Genomic DNA, 22,988 nt, shown 5'->3' on the forward strand with positions numbered 1-22,988 from the left:
ATATGCTGCTTACATGTACATGTACATGTATCAGAATAATACTCCAATAATATGATATATATTATAATAATATAACTATCTGAAACAGACCATTCTGCCCAACAAGTAGCCTTTTAATTCAATACTTTAAGTACATTTTGCTGTTAAAATGTTGTACTTTTACACATTTTCACAGAATATTGCTGAAAAAGTTCAAGTTTGAGAACTAAACCACTTTTCTCTTATCATAACAGGAAACACAATTATCATGTGTGTGTTCTGTAAAGGAAGCAGCTAAATACATGCTTTCTTTTTCTTTGCTGTGAAAGTTAATACACAGAAAAACTGAGTGTGTACATTACCTGCAGTTTTTATGTTGTTCACAGTCAGCTGCAGACGACAACCTCACCTCACTGTTGATGTTGGTTTCCATGGAGAAATGTTCAAGACCCGGAATCAGTCTTCTTCGCGGCCGCTGGAAAGGCTGTTCACCGGCCACTAACAAACACTGCTGTCATGTTACGGTTGCTATGGTGCCGTCATAGGTCAGTTGAGCAACTAAAGCTGCTCTCTGTCTCTTCCTGAACAGGCAGGGGTGAGAAATGATTCCTGCTGGTGTGTCAGGATTTTTCTTTCTTATTAACAGCTTTAATGATGTCAGACTACCATAGGCTGGACCTGTTTATAAATGTTTCTCAGATTTAAAAAAAATAGGTCTATGCAAGATTTTTCCAAAAGTGCTAGATTTCCTGTGAAAAAGAAATGATGCAAAAAAAAACATAGAGAAACTTTCAAATAATTTGGGATTTTATTAGATATTCAGTGCTGCACTTTGCTACAGTCACATCCTGATCAAACATCACAAGTGCCACTATCATTTTGTAAACATTAAAAGGCAGTGACCTCAATGCAAATACATGTTTTTGGACTAGAAAATACATTTACAACATTATAAAATACGGTAGATAAACAGTTGTATGCAATAGATTGTGCTAAGTTTTTCAGCTACACTTCACAATAAAATCCTCCAACCTTTTGTTCTCCTAGATTTCCAGCTATTAGAATACTACTGTATGTCTGGCACAACGATACTTATTTATAAGATACAATAGCTATAAATCACAATTCTATCAGAATCTTAAAATTCTGCAAGTTCTGTTAATAATTTATTTTCTAGCTGCACAATACTTACTACTGTAGTGACAGCTAAAACATTATTATTGGCTACAAGAATGCTACATATTGCTATATGAGGAACTCCTGTGTAAGCGAAGTCAGTGTGGATGAATGCAGCAAACAGGCAGAGAGAAAGTGTGAATTGATGTAATTGTAAGAAATCTGAAGTTGGCCAGTGAGGCGTCTAGTTGTTAAGAGTAAATAATTGTATTGCTTTTGGTCACTGTGTGTGTGTGTGTGTGTGTGTGTGTGTGTGTGTGTGTGTGTGTGTGTGTGTGTGTGTGTGTGTGTGTGTGTGTGTGTGTGTGTGTTGTTATCACAGGTCTCTGAAATCAGAAGAACTGTTGTGCAAAAGAAAGAAGAAGGAGAGAAGAAGAAGCAGATGAGATCAATTTGTAGAAAATTTGGTTTCCTTAACTTCATGTAGTGTCCATGGTCCAATAATGTCCAATAAATGTTTATCTGAATACATGTTCAAATAAATATATTTTGTTGTAACATTTCCAAATATGAAGAACTTTGTTATGCTATTTTAAGTAATATTTTTGTGGAGTGCATTTAGTGGGATAAACTTTTGCACTGGTTTTGTAGCATTTCTGTATGTTCACAACATGCAATGACAGCCTGAAATAACACAGTCATTTCCCAGTTTGGGATCAATACTATCTATCTATCTATCTATCTATCTATCTATCTATCCATCTATCTATCCGTCTATCTATCTATCTATCCGTCTATCTATATACATAACCGTCACAAAAATGTTGTGCGATAAGCAGATTTGGCACCATGAAAAGTGTTTTGTGCAACAAAATGCATTTCATTTCACTTGTTAATCGTGTGGAACTGAGGGTATATTAAATATTATTCAGGGTCTACCTAAAAGAGGACGTGCACACTCAGCAAACTCTCTGTTGAAGGTCATAAAATCGTACCTTTCACTGAATGGCTTTTTTGGCAAACTGAAGTTGCTCCCTCACGGTCGTCCCAAACACCAACATCTGCTTTTCAGTGTCAATTACACACTACAAAACAAGATGATATACCAACACATAGATTTACATGCAGATAGAGATCACATTTATTTGCACTTATTTTGCCCTACTGTAAGAATAGCAGAGTCATTTGTCTATTAGTTAGTCTCTTAGAAGACTGTCCTCCCCTGAAAAACGACACCATAAGTCGTTTGTACGAGCAGCAAATACAACCCATATTTACGTTTATAGATGCGGCGCCTTCTACTGGCCAATGGGAGCTAAGCAGGAAGTAAGGTGACCAAGTATGAGAGCCGTCTAAGGAGGTAGGTTGGGGTGGCAAACACTTTCACCCAGGAGACCGGGGTTTCTATCCAATTGAAAATAAAAGTAAACACACTGAACTACTTTTCGTTCTGTGTCACGTGCGTAACCAGTGAAGTAACATAACAAAAGTACTGATTTGAACCCAAACCACGATCTTTTTCTAAACTTAGTTAGTTTTTGTGCCTAAAGCTAACCAAACTGCAACGGTTTCACACCATCAACGATGTGTTTGGACCAGGGCCTGTTAGGTCTCTGGTTTAGATGCTGTACGAGGGCAGAAAACGATCCTGTGGGTCGTATCCTGCCACCACTAGCGGCGCTAACTTATGAAACGCTCCTGTAGGTCATTTTAGAGGGTAGGAATAAACTACCTATATGGTTTTATGGTTTGGAGGACTTTTTTTTAACTTTTTTTTTTATTTACGTCACTATGTTGCTGATGATCTTTAAGTGTTCCTCCTGTGTTTGGATGATTGATTGAGTCTGAACGGTAGCCATTGGGGAAGAAGATGGTTTACCTTGAGTGACTTTAATGTCTTGTTGCCCAGGGACATCAGTGGCCTGTCACTTTCTGCAAATAATTAAATGTAATTGGAGGACAATAATATTATAAAAGTGCCTTAAAATCACTGGCTACAGTCAAACAAAAATCAGTGTAATCTTTAATTATATACTTCTTCCTTACCTACGATGACAAAGGAGCACACTATTCTGCGATGCCCGATGGTTAGGCGCAATTCTCTGATGTGTCCGTCGATACAAAGCTTCCTCTGAAATGGAAACCCATCCGTCTCCATTTTGTTTTCCTCAACCAGAGCTTTCAAACTTTGAGAGAAACAAAAACAATGGACTCTCTGAATGCTTGTAGTGACCTAACGTACATTATCAAATGGACATTTAATAAAATCTTACCCTAATTTCTCCACAGTTAGTGAGGACATCAGGTTCAGTTTGCAGCCGGTGTCAATCAGCACATTTACCTCCTGTCCTAAATACTAATAATAAAATAATAAAAAAAAAACATCATTTGTGCAAAAGCTTCACATCAGGTCTTTGTGTTTTAAACTGATCCTGATTGGAGATACTAAAAGATATAAACTACAGTGCTGATTACAATTCTGAATTAACTTTTTACATTGAAATCTATTTTAAAAGTCATCTAAATAATTCTAATATATATTTACTCACTCACCTTGCAGGGCACGTAGATGAAATCGTCCTGCTCTTCGTCTTCATCTTCATGTGAAGTGAAATGAGTACAGCTCACAAGGACCCCTGCGTTGTTTGGTGGCACTCCACACATGTTCATCTGTCCCCGGGACAACTTGGCCTCCAGCAGGCGCTTCTGGAGGATATGATGTGGTTGCTACAATAAAGAAAATACAGTTAGAAAATGTGATCAAGTTCCTGTCTCATCCCTGTGGATCTGGGGCTTAAAAACTAATCAATAATCTGAAATAATGCTGCCATGTAATACTGATAAACTAAAAAGATGTTAAATGTTACTTTTAAACAACATAGGAAGACACTGTCCGCAATGTAAATATGAATATTGATTTCTAAAGCATCTAGACTCAAACAAAAAGGGAGGTTAACTTAATTTCATATTTTCACTTTTTAAAGGAATATTGGTTATAGCAGCAAAAATACAAATGAATGCATTTTGCTAAAATAAATAACCTCCTGCACATTGGCAATAGGCCTGCTGTCTCCTTTTTATACATGCTTATGTTATCCTTAGATATATCAGGGCCTTTAGGCCACAATTCTATAACTTAAAATAATGAAATTGATAAAAATACAGCAGTGGCTCCCTCATCTTCTTCATAATTTGCATTAGTTTAGCATACTGCGATAAGTCTTTAATTTGGTTAAGGAATTAGCCAAAGAAATGTGTTTATGAAATAAGATAAGAAGATCAGATGGACATAAATGAATACAGATAAAAAGAGAAAGTAAATATAATAGGCTTTTTTAAAACTAAAAAATAAGCAAAAATATAAATATAATATGATTAAGTTATCATCACTTAGTGGATTTGTAATATGGAAATATACTAATTTGTAGGCTAATAAAAGAGTATACCATATAGTAGGTTATAATATATTATGGGATAGCCTATAAACTGAACCCTTATACAGTCCATGACGGGGAAATGTATAGGCTAATAACATATAATATAGGACTATAATTAAGATAATATGTATGGCCTATAGTAGCATAATTACTGTGGCATTATATTTAATATGCAGGCCTGTCATAAGAGGCTCACCCCCTGTTTAGATGTCCCGAGCTTCTTCAGTCCATCCAGAGGCAGCAGATCTGCTGAGTCTTTATGGAGGAACTGGATCGCCTGTTTCAGCCTCCTCTGCTGCCTCAGAGCCGCAGCATCCAGGACCCCCGAGTCCCCCCGGCTCTCCGCCCGCGTCTCGGTGAACATGACGGCTGTGTGTGTGTGTGTGTGTGTTCGTGTGTGTGTCTGTGTATGAACCTGTCTGATCTGAAGCTGTAAACAACTGAGTCTGTTATGAGGAATCCCCGATGATGAGTTAGTGGAGAAGAGGAGACGCCCCCATCATCATGACCAGAGGAGGCAGTCAAGTCAGACGGGTGACAATACGACTTCTGGTCCAAACCTTCAAAATAAAACTCAAATTCAAGAACTGTGGCAAATAAAAATTATCTTACATGTTCTTCCTCTAGATTTGTGAATGCAGAGAAACATGTGCAATAAAGCAAACACAGCTTTAGACCACGGATAGCTACATTTGAACGTTTCAATGTTTTAGGAGCAAAAGTAGCCTAACACAAACAATATGAGAACATTTTTCCTAACTAAAAACAGAATATTTCTGACTTTCTGTCAATTTACAACAAACACAATATAGGCTAAGATATTCAGCCCAAAAGGTAAGATTAAATGAGATGCTTTTGTCACAAAAAGAGCTTTGGATTTGAAAGATTTATATCATGTTTAGGTCTGAGGCAATAAAAAACAAAGAATAGCCTACAGCCACATAAAAAAACAAAGTACTTAAGCCAGCAGAGAGAAAAAAATAAATACACCAGAAGGAACAATAATTAAAGATGCAAATAAATTAGGCTAATTTATGAGAATCTTAAACCAAATAAAAATTCATATAATAGGCTATAAACTGTTCCTTATTGAAATGCATAAATACTGACATATTGACTTCAGCTCCACCTGAGGTTTTAAAAAACAGACCACAAGAACTTGTTAAAACACCTTGTTTTTGTGAAACCTATAATTAATGCTGTAACCGTTTAAAGGTGCAGTAGGTAAGAACTGACCCTATGTTCCAGTAGAACTACATGAAGCAGGTAATTAAAAAAAAAAATCTGTCTCCTCTGACACCACCTACAGCCTGTACTGTGATTTGCAAAAATCCACAGCTCCCTGTTCAGATGCACCAATCAGGGCCGGGGGGAGTGTCTAACTGCGTGTCAATCACTGCTCGTGCACACGCATTCATTCTCCCTTGTGGGGTGAGGGGCTTAAGAGACCATTTTGGGCTTTAGCAGAAAGGGGGAGGGACTGAGAAGTTGTCGACTTTCAAATGTTTTGGCTAAGTCCTGGATCTTTGCAATCCTGCCTACAGCACCTTTAATACAAACAAAAGTAAGAGCTTTTACTTTGACAGTATCTTCCTGTCTGTTTTTGTGTCTCGTGGCAGCTTCCACCTGGATCAAAAAGCCTATACGTCACTTTAATCGTGACTCCGTTAGAAAAAACTATGTTTAGAAAGAGAGAAACCTTGTGTTTCAAATTTGATATGCTATAGCTTAAAACTGAATTTCAATTATACTCTCACTGTTTGACAAAGAAATGCTGACAGGACAAACTGCTCACTCTTTGGACATAGCCTATAGACGTTTTTTGATTAAAAATGTAACATTTGTTTTTTTTGTTTGTTTTTTTAATTGGCTAGATTCCAGTTGTAAATCAGAAAATACCCCCATGTTAAACGAAATAAGCATTGTTAGTATATCAGTGGCTAACTTGTACAATATTCACTCACTACACTTGTGCACACATTAAAACTGAGGTTGAACTGTTTAAATATTCTTTCTGACTTTACTTACTGATTTCACTTTCAGATCTAAAAGGTTTGCTATCATGTTATTTCTCAGTGATTATCTCTGAAGTGTTACAATACCTCATAATTCTGTACTATAACACTTAGATAAAAATAAAAAAACAAAACAGAATCAACAAATAAATGATGATGTATTATTATGGATAAAGATGTATTGATCCACTGGTGAAATTCAGCAGTAGTAAAACTTATCTCCACTTTTATCAGCCGCAACATTAAAGTGACGTAGCCTACATATGAATCCCTCAGTAATTATAATTTTGTAATAGGCTATAATGATAATGGGCCTGAGATGGGTCATTCTGCAATGTGTAAATAGAGCTGTTTAACATTGAACATTGTAATCAAATATATAAATGAAAATAGGTAAACTTAAAAATACAAACAGAAACATTGTGAATGTTCTCTTTAAAAATATTTTAAATAGGCCTATATATAGATAAGTAAAGATAGCTTAAGATAAAAAATAGAAAAGTGTGGACATTGCAGTAAAAAAGCAAATAAGCCTAAGTGAGAACGGTGTAAGCATGGCAACATTTGTATTTAGAGGTATGCTATCTGTTCTAGTCTACAGAGATCAGCACAGTACGTGCAAATGGTCAGTGCATTAATACAGACGAATCACAGCCTCCAAGGTGGTTTTATTCCAACACAACAGCTCACAAATCTTGCTGCTGTGTTTGCAGATTGCTGTATTTTAACTGGCAGATACGGTCTTTTTGTTAACAGTCATGTTTTGAAAATCTTTTTGGGTGTTTGGAATCTGTAAGATTGTCTCTGATGTCTTGGTACAGTTGGCAGGTAGTTAAAAAAAAAGTGCAGCTGTTGTGTGTGTCCCATGATCTGTCCTCTTTCAGTCACAGCTGTGGTCAGGTATTAGGCCTATGCCTATTCTATCTATCTATCTATCTATCTATCTATCTATCTATCTATCTATCTATCTATCTATCTATCTAAGTTCTGAATCTTTTCATGTGATGCTTTGTCTAGTTTGGTGTCAGCGATAGATGTATTATAGATGTCAGCTGGACATTTCACCCCTTCCAGAGATATTTATATAGTATGCCTTTTTACTGCATTACCCACATTCCCCTTTTTTTTTTACCCACACGACCTTGTTTCCAACATGGATGCCGAAAAACACTCCACACACATCGCGGTTTGTTGCTGAAGAACAAATTTAACCATCTCCTTTGGCACACCGTGACTAGTAAAGCATAGTCTAGGTGGACTGTCGTCTTATATTGAAGCTTAAATATTAAATTTTCTACGACGACGCAGCACATTTTCTACAAAAATCCCGAGACAATACGAAAACCGACGCAGGCAAATAACTTAAGACTAATTTTGTGTTTTAAAATGTCTCTGTTACCTCTGGCATGGACAGTTTGCGTGTGTACATACTGTTGATGTACTAAAATAATGTTTAAAAAAATATGAAAACCGACGCGGAATGGCGTCTGCTAGGGGCCCGGGAAGCTGAATAACAGGAATACCTCCTCGAATAGAACATGGCTGTCGAATCAGAGTGGGAGCAGTGTTCCCTCCAACCAATCACCGTGTCTGAATTATGAGTAGGCGGGTGCATCGCATGGAGGATTCTGGTGTCATACATGTTCCCGGTGTGTGGACATCGCGAAGTGTTTCCTGCACTGGTGCATGGTGGTCGAACAGGAGGAATTGTAGGAAATTTTCGGAGGTTAGTATATAAATTGGTTTTTACCCAGTATGCATTATTCCCACAGCCATCTCCGAGAGAGAGGGAGTGTCAGGCTGCGACTGCAAATGAAAAGGAGGATGGGAAAAACTGTTTTACATTGAAATAAAAATTGACATCCACCGAGTCAAAATGCTTATGTTATCATTAATTAGCTCGTTCTTGTTTCCTAACTGCGTCGCTAGTTATAGGAGCTTAGCCGGGAGCTTCGTGGAGACAGCTAGCTAGCCCATCAGCTGTCACATAGTTAGCTTAGACTTCATGTATTAACTTCCAATAGCTGTATTCTCATAAACGTCGCAATATGCAAGAAACAGTTTTGTTAATAAAGCGCTAAAAGTCGTGACCGAGCCCGGTTGGCGTAGTTAGCAATGCTGTTAGCGTGGTGGCTAACTATCCACCCTATAGCTACTCCTTTTTGTCCAGGTTTTGACATATCGTTTCGGCTGTGCATACAAACATGCCTTCAGTGTGCTAACGTTAACTGAGCACCCTTAGCCTTTACAACAGAGACGCTTCATTAACGTTACACATGTTGGATAATGTTTCATTACAGGGTGACACATGTGGCAAGTCATAGTTGTGCTAACGTTGTAGCTAGCTAGCCCCCAAATGCTATATTCAAAATAACAAGCGCCAAAAAGAAACTGTGACAGAAGATGAAATATGAGCCCATTCAGGTGATGAGCAATCATTAGCTTTAAAAGTAATATATAGCTTACAGCTTAATGAGTTTATATATATATTGCAATTGTCATGTATGCCTGTAAATGCAGCTAACTTATGTGTCAAACGAAGAGGTAAACAAGGCTATATTACCAACTTCCCTTGGATTCCCAGAGCTCCAGGGACCAAGGTTTTAAGTGTGTATATTTTTTAGCAGTGGTGGAAGACGTATTCAAATAATTCACTTATGTAAAAGTAGCAATACTGCAGTATACAAATACCTAATTGCAATTAAAAGTACTACATTCAATATTTGACTTCAGCAGAAGTACAGAAGTATCCGCAACAACAATGTGTGTATTAAAGTACTCATACTGCAGAGTAGCTACTGTCAGTGTTGTACTATTATATTATTAGATCATGACGTATTAATATGTAAGCAGTACTTTAATGTTGCCGTTGGTTAGGGTGAAGCTTTTGTTAACTGCTAATGTTAACTATATACTTGGTGGTAGTTGAATCTGCAACAATAAATCAAATTTTATAAACTGATATGTTTTGAATGTAAAATCTTTAATTGAAAAGTTACTAGAAACTATAGCTCCTAAATAAATGTAGTGAAGTAAAAATGTTCTCTCTGAAATGTAGTGGAGTAGAAGTATCATAACATAGAAATTAAAAGAAAGGACAATAGCTTGAAATAGTAATAGTAATAGTAGTAGTAGTAGTAGTAGTAGTAGTACTACAGTAGTTGTGTAAATGTATTTAGTTTATTTCCCACTGCCATTCAGGTAGTGAGCACTCAATAGCTCAAAAAGTAAAACATAGCTTACGTCTACTACTACTACTGAATAAGTACACATATGTTCAAGTTTGTAGTAAGAACCTTATTTCTTTTTTTCTTTGATGCCTGTAATAAATACAGCTAACTCCTATGTGTGAAATGAATACGTAAACAGGCAACTGCCCTGGGGTCCCCAGATCTTCAGGGGCCCAAAACTCTAATGTTTAGTGTGTATGTTTATTTGTTTTCAGGGACAATGCACACAACATGTCAAATTAGAACAGGTGAAAGTAAAACATGAAGGATAAAGAATGCACTGACTAGGTATGATGGCTGGTCTGGTTGCTTTTTAACCAAGTTTTAAGAGTCGCTATATTGTATATTTAATGGAATGGTAAATGTTATAATTATAATAAAGAAAATGGGAATATGCGCCACAAAAGCACAGTTACTAACATCATAAAAGCCTTAAGGCTGGTTATGCTTTATTACCTAAACTTCAGGCTCCGACTTGAAGTGGGAACCTGTGTTAAAAATCGGTTGTAAGACCTTCATTTTTTCAGTTTTGTGCTCATGTTGCATATTCCTATTTGAATGTGTTTAAGCATAGAACAACTGTAGACATTACTAGCTGTCACGTCTCAGTGCTCTGTGTGTTTACTGACCAGTAGAAGTTTTAAATGTGTATCCTGTGTGTCTCGTCTCTAGCAGCTGAAGCATGCTCTTGGCCCAGATAAACCGGGACTCCCAGGGAATGGCAGAGTTTCACGATGCAGACGGGCAGCCGGTCACGCTCTGTTTGACGGAGGCTGTGACTGTGGCAGGTAAGCTCCCAAACTTGAACTTGTCATCATTATAACACAAGACTAGAATACAGCTTAAGGTGGACAACCGTTAGTTATTTTATTTAGAAATGTCTTTGCTTATATGTGTTGTTTTTGCTGTACCTCTGCTGAGTAAATAAGACAAACTTTATTGATCCAATGCCGAAAAATGTGTCACACCACAAAAATGAGTACAAAAACAGATGCATACTAAATATAACTAGAACACTACATACATTATGAGCCTCTACTATAGACAATATGAGGTGTGTGTGTGTGTGTGTGAGAAATGAGGAGATAAGGATGTTCCAATTAATAATTAAGCATACAAATGTCTGTGCACACAGTAGTACAGAAACTTAACAGTTGGGCACTGTGATTGGTTCATAGGACGTGATTAGTCATATAGAAATACAGTATTTCTACCTGAATTGGAGACACATTGGAACATCCTTCATCTTAATTAAGACGTTACACATTTAAATTAGCTTTAATTGCCCTGTTAAAGGAGTAAATTCCAATAATTCTTCCAAAAAAAAGGCTTTTCCAGTGTCAGATCTTTGTCCTCTCTTGTCCCTTTTTAGAAAAGCTTGTTTCCATGTGCAGCTATAATGATGATCTTGCAACTGCCACAATATGATCTTCTTACTTCTTTAGCAAACTGTTAAAGTATTTTCATTGTCAAATCATTTCCCAGATGGTGATCAGATGGAGAGCATGGACACGGTGAGCCTGCAGGCTGTTACTCTTGCAGATGGATCCACTGCATACATCCAACACGACTCTAAGGGTTCCTTTTCAGATGGACAGATCATGGATGGCCAGGTGATCCAGCTGGAGGACGGCTCTGCTGCCTACGTTCAGCATGTGTCGATGCCTAAAGGAGGTAAAACACAAGTCTAAAAGCAGTTGTTTTTATCTGGATGATATAATGCAAATTCTACCATGTATACACTCTGTAGAGATATCCAGAAACTAGAGCTAAGCAGAGGTTACTGTTGGTGAGGTGCTTGTGCCTAATGTTTTATTTTTATTTTTTGTCGTAGATAACGGTTTACAGCTTGAAGACGGACAAGCAGTTCAGCTAGAAGATGGAACAACAGCCTTCATTCACACACCCAAAGGTTAAAAAAAACAACACCTAGGAGGTTGATTTTCTTAGAGAATGTTAGGTTCCTTTCATCTCTTTCTTCAAGTGTCTAATTTCAGTAATTTTATTTAATTGCATATCCATGATGAAAGGATTTTACAGTGATAACATTATGCTTTATGGGTTATATTCCGTTCATTCTGTAAGTCATTTGTGATGAAGAGTTGTAAAAAATCAGTCCAGAATTGTTGTTATTTTCCCCAGTTTAACACAAGACAAAACCCCAAAAGACATCACAAAATTAGAAAATGAGAAAAACAAAGAGAGGATGAATGAAGTAAAGAAAAGATGTAATTATAATTTTATGTTTTGGCTTACCTACCTACTTCTTCCTTTTCCATAACACCCTTTTTAAAACCTCCTAGAGAAGCAGTGTACTAGTAACTTGTTACTTTAAATCAAATATTAGCTACCCAGCCAGGTTGTGGACTTTGGTATGTGTTAATGAATGTGTAACTAAACACAACATACAGTGTCTTGTGGCTTTCATGAGTATAGAAATTGGTTGTGGCATTTCTGATGGACACTAAAACCCAATGTTGAACCCAACCCAATGTTTTGAAATATTTTCCATGTTTGTCTGTTAATTCATGACAATTAAAAACCTTCAAACTAATTTAACAAGTAGACCCAGAAATGTATAATACATTAATAACTCTAGCTCAAGGATTTAGTACAAAGAAACGTAAGTTTGGCTATAGTCACGTAGGAGACCATCCATCCTCCCTCAGCAAACAACCATCTAATTTTTCATACTGGACCTGAGCCCAGTTTCTCTCTCTCCATTCACATCCTTCTCCTTGTTTCTGTGCAGATCCATATGACCAGGGCGGCCTGCAGGAGGTGCAGCTGGAGGACGGCAGCACCGCCTACATCCAGCACACAGTGCACATGCCCCAGTCCAACACCATCCTGGCCATCCAGGCTGATGGCACCATCGCAGACCTGCAGGCTGAGGCCACGGCCATTGACCCGGAGACCATCAGCGTGCTGGAACAGTACACCACCAAGGTAAACCTCATTGTCTGGCAAACCTGTACTGCACTGCAAATAATGCTGGGACTATTTTAACTTTTCTCAAAATGTTATTATGTCAGTGACATTATATTTAATACTTCCAATATTATTTTTTATTTTTCAAGTTTTACGTTTTGTTTATGGTCGTATACCTTAAAAAGTACAAATGGACCTTCAAATGCAATAAAATGCATCTGCTCTCAGGCCTTAAAACTATATAGAAATAAATAAAAGGCAACAACAATGAGAAGAAATCCTACAATACTAAATAAATCACTTTAATGCACTGACAGTTTTTGTTTAATTTGACCTTTTATCTCTTTATATTAGTTTGTCTTTTTTCTTTTTATTAAAAGGTGAAATGTATGCAATCTGTATAGACTATGTTGGGAAGCATGTGCTAATATAGACTTTATTCACATGTAAATATTAAGTAGATTACAGTGTTAAATGTTCTCCTTGTGGTTTATCTTGTGTAACATTTTTGCAGATGTAGATTGATTGATTGATTGATTGATTGATTGATTATTATTTTTTTATTGATCCCAAAATGGGAAATTATGGTGCTACAGCAGCAAAATATCAGACACGCAGTACACATACAGAATATACATGAAATAATAAACAGGATAGAATACAAGAACAAATATTCAAATTGAAGATGAAAATGAAGATTAAAAATACAAAGTGGAGAATGTACAAATGTATATACAAGTTGGGAATAAAAATGTACTACTACTTAAATAGTATTTTATAAAGATGTAGGTAAAACCTTTGTGCAAGTTGCACTTAGTGTAGTATTGTGATGTATATGAGTCTTATCTAACACTCAATGATGAAGTGTTAAAAATTTGTGTTGCCTGTGGTAGGAATGATTTCCTGTAGCGGTCCGTGCAACATCGAAGCTGTCGGAGCCTCTTAGAGAAAGTGCTCCGCTGTTGGACCAGTGTGGGGGGGGGAGAGGGTGGTCGGGGTTATCCATGATATCAGTTTGTTCACTGACCTCTCCAACACAGCTTCAAATGTTTGCAGCCAATAACGGAGCCAGCCTTGCTGATCAGCGTCTTTTTCCCTTAATTTCTCTCGGTTGTGAATGTTTATAACTCTGACAGCATATACTGTAATAGGAAGTGTCCGCTTTCCTTCCTGTCAGGTGGAGAATATAGACAACCCCTTGGGGTCCTTTGGCAGAGTGGAAGCAGACAATGGCGTCCACATGCGGGTATGTATTCTAGAGTATTTTTTTAAATTACCTTTTTTATCCTTGGTCCAGGTGTAACAATGGAGTCTAATTCATGTTTCTGTATCTTTAAGATTGTGTTACAGGGTCAAGATAACAGGTCGGGAAGGGGCTCAAACGTAGGAGAGAAGTCTTTCCGCTGTGATTACGAGGGCTGTGGAAAGCTCTACACCACTGCCCACCATCTCAAGGTAGGTGGTGTTGTTTTGTGGTTGTGTGTGCACAAAAATGTGTATATGTTAAAAAAAAAAAAAAAAAAAATAGTGTTGCTTCTGCCTACTCAAGTGTGGGATTGTTTAAAGACAATATTCCCTTCACAGCGTCTTCCCATGATGTTGTCAGTTTGCTTTTTCAGCCTCTCTGCTACACACGGCTTTGTTTGTATGTCCTGCAGGTACACGAGCGCTCCCACACTGGAGACAAACCGTACATCTGTGACTATCATGGCTGTGGGAAGAAGTTTGCAACAGGTAGCTGTGGAGTCTTCATCTTTTCTCACAGAGCTTTCTCAAAAAAAAAATATTGCGCGTTTTATATTTATCTTAATTTTTAGTAGAAAGAGATCCAGCCTTCTGCAGAACATTTTTGCAGATTGCTTTGAAAATCCTTATAGATAACTGTTCTACTTTGATTAAACCCCTTGATAAAAAATATATAATTAACATAATGACGTAACAAATAAGCACAGTGAGATAAAAATGTAATCGGGCTGAGGTGCTCTTTAGTGGCTACAACAAAAGATCGTACAAAAATAAAGTTGTATTAACCAATAATAATGGCCTAACTGAATGTGAATGACTCTTAATTTCTGTTTTTATTACGATTTCAAGGATATGGACTGAAGAGTCACTCACGCACACACACGGGAGAGAAGCCATATAGATGTCAAGAGTTAAACTGCTGCAAGTCCTTTAAAACCTCCGGAGACCTTCAGAAGCACACGAGAACTCATACAGGTACACAATTACATCATCATGTTGTTATGCCATATACCTGAAAGGTGTGTAAATGTCTTCTATATGAGTCACAGGTCTGGCACAGGATTTATCTGCTGGGAACTGAAATGATAACTGCTACTCTGCCTCAAAGCTGTTTGTTTATACCGAAGTGTCTGAGTGTTTGCAGCTGAAATTGCACTACGCCACACAACTACCAGGCCAGAGTCATGCATCACTGGTTTCTGACAACAACACAGATTGGAGTGCAGTGCCCCTGTCCAGAATTTATCGAACAGATTCAACGGTTTTGTTTTCTGAATGTTTGGAGCAGACTTTTTCCACAAAGCCACCAAAGTGCTGGAGGAGTTTTCAGGCACACGGTCATCACGAGAAGCATGACTCTGAGGTGCTGCTGTTTATTTTTGATAACAACATTTTAGCAGTTTTTATCTCACTGGGATAGGGAAACACTGTCCCCAGCATGAGCAATGTCAAACCCTTTCATTTTCCTCTACAATCTAAGAAATCAGCTCACTGTCAAGAAGTTCAAGTGGATTCATTTGGGGATGCAACTAATAATTATTTTCATTGTCGATTTAATCTGTTTATTATTTTCTGGATTAATCAATTATTTGTTTCATCTATTTCTGGGTGGTGATGGCGTAGTGGATAAAACACATGCCTTTGGTGTGGGAGATCCGGGTTCCCACTGTGATACATCAACCAATGTGTCCCTGAGCAAGACACTTAACCCCTAGTTGCTCCAGAGGCGTGTGGCCTCTGATATATAGCAATTGTAAGTCACTTTGGATAAAAGCGTCAAGCCCAATGACATGTAATGTAATCTATAAAATTGTGAAAAATGTCAATTAGTGTTTTCCAAAGCCCAAGATGACATCCTCAAATGTCTTGTTTGGTCCATAACTCAAATATATTCAGTTTACTGTCACAGAGGAGAAAAGAAACTAGAAAATATTCACATTTTAGAAGCTGAAATCAGAACCGATAATCCAATTTTCAAAAAAAGGTTTAATACTGGAATGACGGGTAATCCCTTAAAAAAAACTGACATCCCATTTCTTGTCTGCAGGAGAGAAGCCTTTCAAATGCCCGGTCGAAGGCTGCGGCAGGTCGTTTACCACCTCCAACATCCGCAAAGTTCACATCCGAACACACACAGGGGAGCGACCATACTACTGCTCTGAGCCAAGCTGTGGAAGGTCATTCGCCAGTGCCACCAACTACAAGAACCATATGAGGATACACACTGGTGAGTCCTTTTACATCAGTCTGTCCCTACAATGATGTAATGAGTCATGAAACTGTGGTTTGGTGTCCTACTCAAGAACAATTGAGCCTCAGACAGGCTGAACTCGACATTTAGAAAGATTTAAAATAGCGGCAAAGTTATATTTGCTATGTAAAGATATAGTGGAGTAATGGTGTCCTGAGCAGAGAAGTCACACTTTGTGTGTGTGTGTGTGTGTGTGTGGTAATCTGAGCTTTTCTTTTGATCGCCACGTCAGTGCATCTGGCTGTGAAAAAACGTAGGTATTTGGAACGGTCACAGACAGCCGACGACGTCTTTTTCAGTATTTCGAGTACAAGTGTGTGAATAGTTTGCAGAACAAAATATGGATTATACATCAAGATTCTAGCATTATTTTGTGTTTTGCTTGTGTACATTTTGTTTACGATAAATAATTGGTTACAAGTACTTTAGCGTCTCCAAAGGTTCTAATATTAAAAGTAAGATTAACCCCTACATTTCTTCTTCTCCAGGAGAGAAACCTTATGTCTGCACAGTGCCTGGCTGTGAAAAGCGCTTCACAGAATACTCCAGCCTTTACAAACACCATGTGGTTCATACACCCTGCAAACCTTACAACTGCAACCATTGTGGGAAAACCTACAAGCAGATCTCAACACTCGCCATGCACAAACGCACAGCGCACAACGACACAGAGCCCATCGAGGAGGAGCAGGAGGCCTACTTTGAACCCCCAACAGGTCGGTGAAATATAATCATATGTAGAAATTCCTTTTAAAAAGCTGTTTTTGATAAATGGTCAGTGAGATGTATGATATTGGATGTAACTGGAATATAGAGCAGAAACGAAGACAGCAATATGCAGCTTCTTAAATCTAGATTTTGACTGTTAAAATGACAATTTATAGAGCAAACAATTAAATGAGATCATAATTTGCAGATTAATTGATCGCCAAGGATGTTATATTTTGTCATAAATGATAAACTGAATATCTTTGGGTTTTTGACTGATGGTTGGATAAAACAACACACTGGAATTAGAATATGACAACTTGGACTTGGAAATTGTAAAATGTTTCACTTTTAAACTGTTGTTTGAAAAATAAAAATAATTGTTAGTTGCGGCCCTACTTGAATTGTACCCTCTGGCAATGTGGGTGATTATAATAAGAAACGGTTTAACAAAGGAGCGCGAGTGTGTGTATATACATATATATAAATAAATATCCCACCAACAAAATTCATAAGACATTGAGCAGATATAAGTATAAACTACAGTATGACACCTTGTGCAAAACATACACCGAATGAAAATAAACCAAATCTAAAATTATAAATGAATACAAAAATTTTAAATAGTGACAAACAAAATCTTTCCACTTCAATTCAGATGCCATTGATGACCCCAATGTCAGCTACACGACAGCGGTGGTTGAGGCAGATGACTCCGGCTCAGAGCAGGTTCCTCTGGAGAGCTCAGACATGATTGGCCAGCAGCATGTTGCCTTGGTAACGCAGGAGGACGGAACACAACAGCAGGTAATGGAATGAAGTGACATCCCAAATAATAAATGCATTAAGCCCAGTTCGGACCAAAGTTTCACGACGAGACGAGTTGAAACGAGCCGGTCTGCAGCGTTCTGAAACCTGCCCGTTCACACCAATGAGACGAGACGGTGTATCATCTCCATAACAACGCCCCTTTGTACTTCCGTTCTGACTTTTAGGCTTTTTTTTTTAAGCTGAATATATCATTTGTTGCATCTAAATATGAATGTGGATAACGTTGGTGGTATCTAGTGATGAATCGGCGAAAACACGTTTTATTTCTCTGATTCTCTGCTTTGTTCTAACGCCGCTGGGCGCTCCCTTACTCTCTATCTCGTCCGACCATAGAACGTAACCGTGCTTTTGGGCGGTCGCTGAGGCTCCATCTAAAACGCTGCCATTTCGACCAGCTGTTTTGTCACATAAAAAAATAAAATGGATTATGGATAATTTTATGTCTATAGTGTGTAGCTGACTTTAGCAGCTGACTTCTCTATTGGCTGTTGAAACAGCTGACGTCTCTTAGCTTTCTAAAACCAGCCTCTGTGACTTGACCAGCTGAGTCACAGCGACACCATCAGCTGGTTTGAGACGGACCGGTTCAGACCGCTGCGACGTTCTAAAACGGTTTTGTCTCATCGCTCTGATTTAAACTGTTTACGGCATAATGGGTCATACCCGATGTTAGCCGAGTCAGACCGGCTCTGGTCGAGTGCAGATGTGAGTTGCGCATGCTCAGATTAAAACCGTTTACGGCATAACGTGTTTTACTGAAATTTGTGAAATCCATAAAAAAAAAACGTTTCTCTTTACATACAATAACAGAAGATGGAAATCATTTCAAAAATGTTTTAGCTATCTATGATTATTTGATTGCTAACGTTAGCTCAAAAAGCCGTTAGCATCTTGTAGGCTACTTGTCGCAAAGTGGCGCATCTGCGCTCGACTCATATCGGGCAGTGACAACATACAGTTTACTTTTTTACTTACTTTTTTTACAGTTTGCTTTACAGTTCCGAGGATTTAAAATGGCTGCATGACAACTGGCTGTTAGAGGCTGTTACATTGGTGTATGGGGAATAAAGCGATAAGGGGAAAATATAAAAGTTAAAAGTGTGGGCATGTTTTTAAGTTAAAAGTAGAGGAGTGACTCTTTCTGTGTGCTGATCTGGTCACATCCTGCTTCATGACAAATCATGCATAAGTTAAAGGAGCTGATGGGATTTCATTTCACTGGAACTGTACCTCGTACTATTTCACGTGATGAATAAAAGTTGATTGATTGGGCCGTTTAGTCCTCATCCATGTACATTCTGTGTACATCTTATGAAAGCACCTATAGACATCTCCATTAGTCAATATTGAGTTTTTCCTTTGTCAAAATATTGTGATATTTGATTTTGTCGCTAACCCTAAGAAGCCTTGAAGTGACATTTCATCACAAGCCCAGTAGACCTAGGCTGCTTCCCTTCTGTCTTTGCTCACTGTCTCGTGTTATACAGTTTTCTAACACAGTAGTTTCTTGTAGAGCTGCAAAGATTAATTGATTAGTTGTCAACTATTAAATAAATCGGCAACTATTTTGATAATGAGTTTGAGTAATTTCTTTATGGGGAAAAAATGAAAATTCTCTGATTCCAGCTACTTAAATGTGAATATTTTCTGGTTTCTTCACTCCTCTGTGACAGTAAATTAAATATCTTTGAGTTGTGGACAAAACAAGACGTTTGAGGACGTCATCTTGGGCTTTGGGAAACACTGATCATACCATTTTCTGACATTTTATAGACCAAACAACTAATCGATTATACGACAATGAAAATAATCGTTAATTGCAGCCTTCTTGTGCCTCCTATGTATTTTAGTGTTCAAAAAACAAAGGAATTAAGGCAGTATATATATATATATATATATATATATATATATATATATATATATATAGAAGAGAAAATGTCAAAACGAAACCTGATCATGTTGTTCAGCGTTAGAAGTCATGTTGTGCCAGAATGATTTACTGTGACACTGAATGTTCTTCCCTCTGTGTTGTGTCTCACATCAGGTCAGTATCTCGGAGGCAGACTTACAAGCTATGGGTGGCACAATCACCATGGTAACCCAAGAAGGCACAACCATAACCATCCCAGCCCACGAACTGGCAACGCAAGGTGCACACTCGGTTACCATGGTAACAACAGACGGCTCCGATGAACAGGTGAACAACTGACCGAGTTCTGTGTAGACTGTACAAAGATGTAATAACAATTTATTTTGGGTTTTTGTAGGTATAATTGTTTTTTTTGTTCTAAAGCTGACAATTTAAAAAGAAAAGAAAAAATAAAACTCAGAACACGAGAGTCACATTATATTGGACATAAACTTAAAATGTTACAAATAGTTTAAAAAAATGTCAGGTGTGGGGCCATTTTTTTGCCTTTTTCATTTGCTCCTCACTCTTTCACTTTGTGAAATGGTAACATTTTACACTTTCACTCTTTTTTTATTTTCTTGAAAAATAATAATAAACGTTAGTTGCAGCCCTACTTGAATGATACCCTCTAGAAATGTGGATGATATCAACAAGAACTTGGATACAACAAAGAAACAATAGTACAGTAAAAATGAGATGGTATAAAATACCCCACACCATATCCAACACCAAAGCAGTTGATTGATTTGTGTACAATGTCTCTGTCTCCATCAGGTGGCCATCATGACACCAGACATGGCCGCGTTCCAAACTGTAGAGGAGGCAGGCTACAGCCAAGAGCAAGATGATCTTCATCCTGTCACGTTACTGGCCACCTCCAACGGCACTCACATTGCTGTGCAGGTTAGTAGACCAACACCATAGGAGTGAATAGACCAGTGGGGTGAGTTCCAATCTTGGAATTTGTTTGAGTTTTTGGGAGAAGAAGACTGAACGTCTTCCACACCATGTTGTTTAAATGCAGAAAATCTGTGAAATGGATTATTTGGGAATGAAAGTAGAGACCCATGAAATTCAAAGATATCAGATAGGGCTGGGCGATATGGAGAAAATCAGATAACACGATATTGACCAAATATCTCAATGTCGATATTGAGACAATATCGTACGGTTGACAGTTGGTGTTTAAAGAAAATATTTTCACAATTAAATTTTAACTAAATAATAATCTATAATTTGGATATCTAGTCTCATATCACAATATGGATATATTGTCCAGCCCTAATATCAGTTAGACTTTTTATTGATCCTACAGGGTCTGCTGCATTTCTACGTTGACTGCTTTTGTTTTTGCTGATACATATTTGCTTTTCTGTTATTGACAGGAGCTTTAGTTATGGGAGTACTTATGTTAGTCCCTTAACCAAACAATCCCTCCCCAGATCCCACCCTTTAGAGCTATTTGCTTAAACACTAACTACAAATCATTGGAAGGTGGGGTTCAACACAGGTTTGTTGACACTCTCCTGCTGGTGCATGTGATTAAGGATCTACAAGCACTAGATGTGTTAGTTTACATGTAATCCAAATTCATGATTACCACAAGCACTCAATATGCAAGAAAAGGAAGCCAAATCTGTACTAACAATTTACCGTTGTGGTTTTATTTCTCAGTACAAAAGCTCATCACCAAAAGCAGAAAGAAATTACTGGATTTGTTCATACATTAACAAAAATAAACGTGTTTTAACTACATTTCATACTATTTAATTTAAAAAAAAATGTTAACTATTCAGGCCTACGACCCCAGAGGGGCTACCATCTCATCACAAGGTTGTATAGGTCTCATGACTAGTCTTTATTTATCCTGAATAACGGTTTTCATTCACTCCCTTCTGTTCTTTCTGTCATGTTAATTACAAAGCAAATGCTCTTTTTTTACCATGTCACACAGTCATCAGTGAAATTCAGCAGCCTGTAACGTAGTACGACACAGTCAGAGGTGGTATTGTCTTCTAGAGAGGTGTCAAAATCAGTAGGAGTGATCGTTTTACAGTGGTTATTAGTATGTGAATCAATGTTTGAGTTGTGCACATTGTTTCCTTCTCTCTGTAGCTCAGTGATCAGCCTTCACTGGAGGAAGCCATCAGAATAGCATCAAGAATACAGCAAGGAGAGTCGCCGGGCCTGGATGATTGATGGACTCATTACGGACTATGATTTAGGATGAAAACCATCTGAATTGGACTATATCAACAACAGAAATCACGAGTCTTCCTCCATGATTTTTTCCCCCCCACAAAAGAACTTAGCTTTTATGTGTACATAGGATTTTGATAACTGGACTTCTGCTATGCTATTTTGTCCCTCAACCAAAAAGACGGGAGAGGATAAAATGCTTTCTAATGTTTATGGTGCACAGTGCACAGTGCAGTGTACAGCTAATGCTATTTCTAATAAAAAAATAAATAAAATGTGTGATTAGTTGACTGTACTTGATTTTGAACACCTGAATCTCATTAAATGTACAAAAACCAAAATACCTATAGATAGGGTTACATGACAAAGTAATTCATGAAAATGTATTGTATTAATGTGTGCTCAGTTGAGACAAAAAAGAAAATGCATACATGTTTATGCTTGATAACAAATGACAAATGTGGTTAACAAAAAAAACACTGTTAAGGCCTGTTGCATAGACGAGCATTGTGAAAAAAAACTACCTTACAGATGTAGACGACAGATATGTGTTACCAGCTATCGGCCTTATCAAAAACACCAGATAAGGGACAACGTACAAGGCACATTCACACTCAGGTCTGTATGCAATTTTTATTTATTTTACGCAACCTGTTTTGGTTTGGTGTTTTGTGAATTTTCCGCCATGAATTGGAAAGTATATGTATGATTTTTGTTGTTATTATGCTTCACGGCTCCGAGTTCACTTGGGCAAATATTGTACATTTTACTCCGCTATAGTCATTTGACAGCTTCAGTTAATAGTTTGATTGCAGAAAAGATATGATCATCATCTCATAAAAATAGTGCCGTGTAAGGTTAAAGTAACCAACAATAATTAGCTCAATCTCAAACAGCTACATTACAATTATAATCTGTCAGTAATAAAAATTATTTATAATACAGTAGGCAAGGCAAGGCAGCTTTATTTGTATAGCACATTTCAGCAACAGGGCAATTCAAAGTGCTTTACATAAAACATTAAAGAGCAGTTAGAAAACAATTAAAAAACAATAATAAATTAAAAACATTAAAAGACAAGAATAAAATTGATAGTGCAGTATAAGAATAAAAGTTACAGTGCAGTATAAGAAA

The 22,988-nt window shown here is 37.5% G+C and overlaps 2 protein-coding genes across 5 annotated transcripts; one reads left to right on the plus strand and one right to left on the minus strand.

The window, feature by feature from the left end:
• Positions 1-763: 763 nt before the first annotated feature.
• LOC114560582 (nuclear receptor-interacting protein 3) lies at positions 764-8,375 on the minus strand. 3 transcript variants are annotated; one of them, XM_028586055.1, is made up of 8 exons: positions 7,947-8,057; positions 4,729-5,092; positions 3,649-3,822; positions 3,369-3,451; positions 3,142-3,281; positions 2,975-3,027; positions 2,091-2,180; positions 764-1,496 (listed from the first exon to the last, which is right to left on the minus strand). In XM_028586055.1, exons 2-7 carry the CDS (start codon positions 4,894-4,896, stop codon positions 2,094-2,096), a joined length of 705 nt encoding a protein of 234 aa, XP_028441856.1. In that variant the 5' UTR covers positions 4,897-5,092; positions 7,947-8,057; the 3' UTR covers positions 764-1,496; positions 2,091-2,093. The 3 variants fall into 3 exon arrangements, with proteins under 3 accessions (XP_028441856.1, XP_028441857.1, XP_028441855.1); XM_028586056.1 differs by lacking the exon at positions 7,947-8,057 and adding an exon at positions 8,298-8,375 and having other exon boundaries at positions 764-2,180; XM_028586054.1 differs by having other exon boundaries at positions 764-2,180.
• On the plus strand, positions 7,689-22,131 carry znf143b (zinc finger protein 143b). Of its 2 annotated transcripts, none has more exons than XM_028586052.1 (15): positions 7,689-8,273; positions 10,450-10,565; positions 11,263-11,451; positions 11,612-11,689; positions 12,530-12,726; positions 13,886-13,954; positions 14,047-14,163; positions 14,367-14,442; positions 14,803-14,928; positions 16,001-16,180; positions 16,693-16,920; positions 17,571-17,719; positions 19,788-19,940; positions 20,430-20,558; positions 21,771-22,131. In XM_028586052.1, the coding sequence occupies exons 2-15, from the start codon at positions 10,460-10,462 to the stop codon at positions 21,852-21,854; spliced, it is 1,881 nt and encodes a 626-aa protein (XP_028441853.1). In that variant the 5' UTR covers positions 7,689-8,273; positions 10,450-10,459; the 3' UTR covers positions 21,855-22,131. The 2 variants fall into 2 exon arrangements, with proteins under 2 accessions (XP_028441853.1, XP_028441854.1); XM_028586053.1 differs by having other exon boundaries at positions 10,453-10,565.
• Positions 22,132-22,988: the final 857 nt, after the last annotated feature.

This window comes from Perca flavescens, chromosome 8 (genome assembly GCF_004354835.1).
Source record: "Perca flavescens isolate YP-PL-M2 chromosome 8, PFLA_1.0, whole genome shotgun sequence".
Taxonomy (NCBI): domain Eukaryota; kingdom Metazoa; phylum Chordata; class Actinopteri; order Perciformes; family Percidae; genus Perca; species Perca flavescens.

Excerpts from the sequence above, each read along its gene's own strand:
- LOC114560582 (XM_028586056.1), bottom strand. The coding sequence starts at position 4,896 with ATGTTCACCGAGACGCGGGCGGAGAGCCGGGGGGACTCGGGGGTCCTG. Across the intron at positions 3,282-3,368 it reads CTAACTGTGGAGAAATTAGG|TTTGAAAGCTCTGGTTGAGG; the intron begins GTAAGATTTTAT and ends TTTCTCTCAAAG. Across the intron at positions 3,028-3,141 it reads GTGCTCCTTTGTCATCGTAG|AAAGTGACAGGCCACTGATG; the intron begins GTAAGGAAGAAG and ends AATTATTTGCAG.
- znf143b (XM_028586052.1), top strand. The coding sequence starts at position 10,460 with ATGCTCTTGGCCCAGATAAACCGGGACTCCCAGGGAATGGCAGAGTTT. Across the intron at positions 11,690-12,529 it reads CTTCATTCACACACCCAAAG|ATCCATATGACCAGGGCGGC; the intron begins GTTAAAAAAAAC and ends GTTTCTGTGCAG. Across the intron at positions 12,727-13,885 it reads TGGAACAGTACACCACCAAG|GTGGAGAATATAGACAACCC; the intron begins GTAAACCTCATT and ends CCTTCCTGTCAG.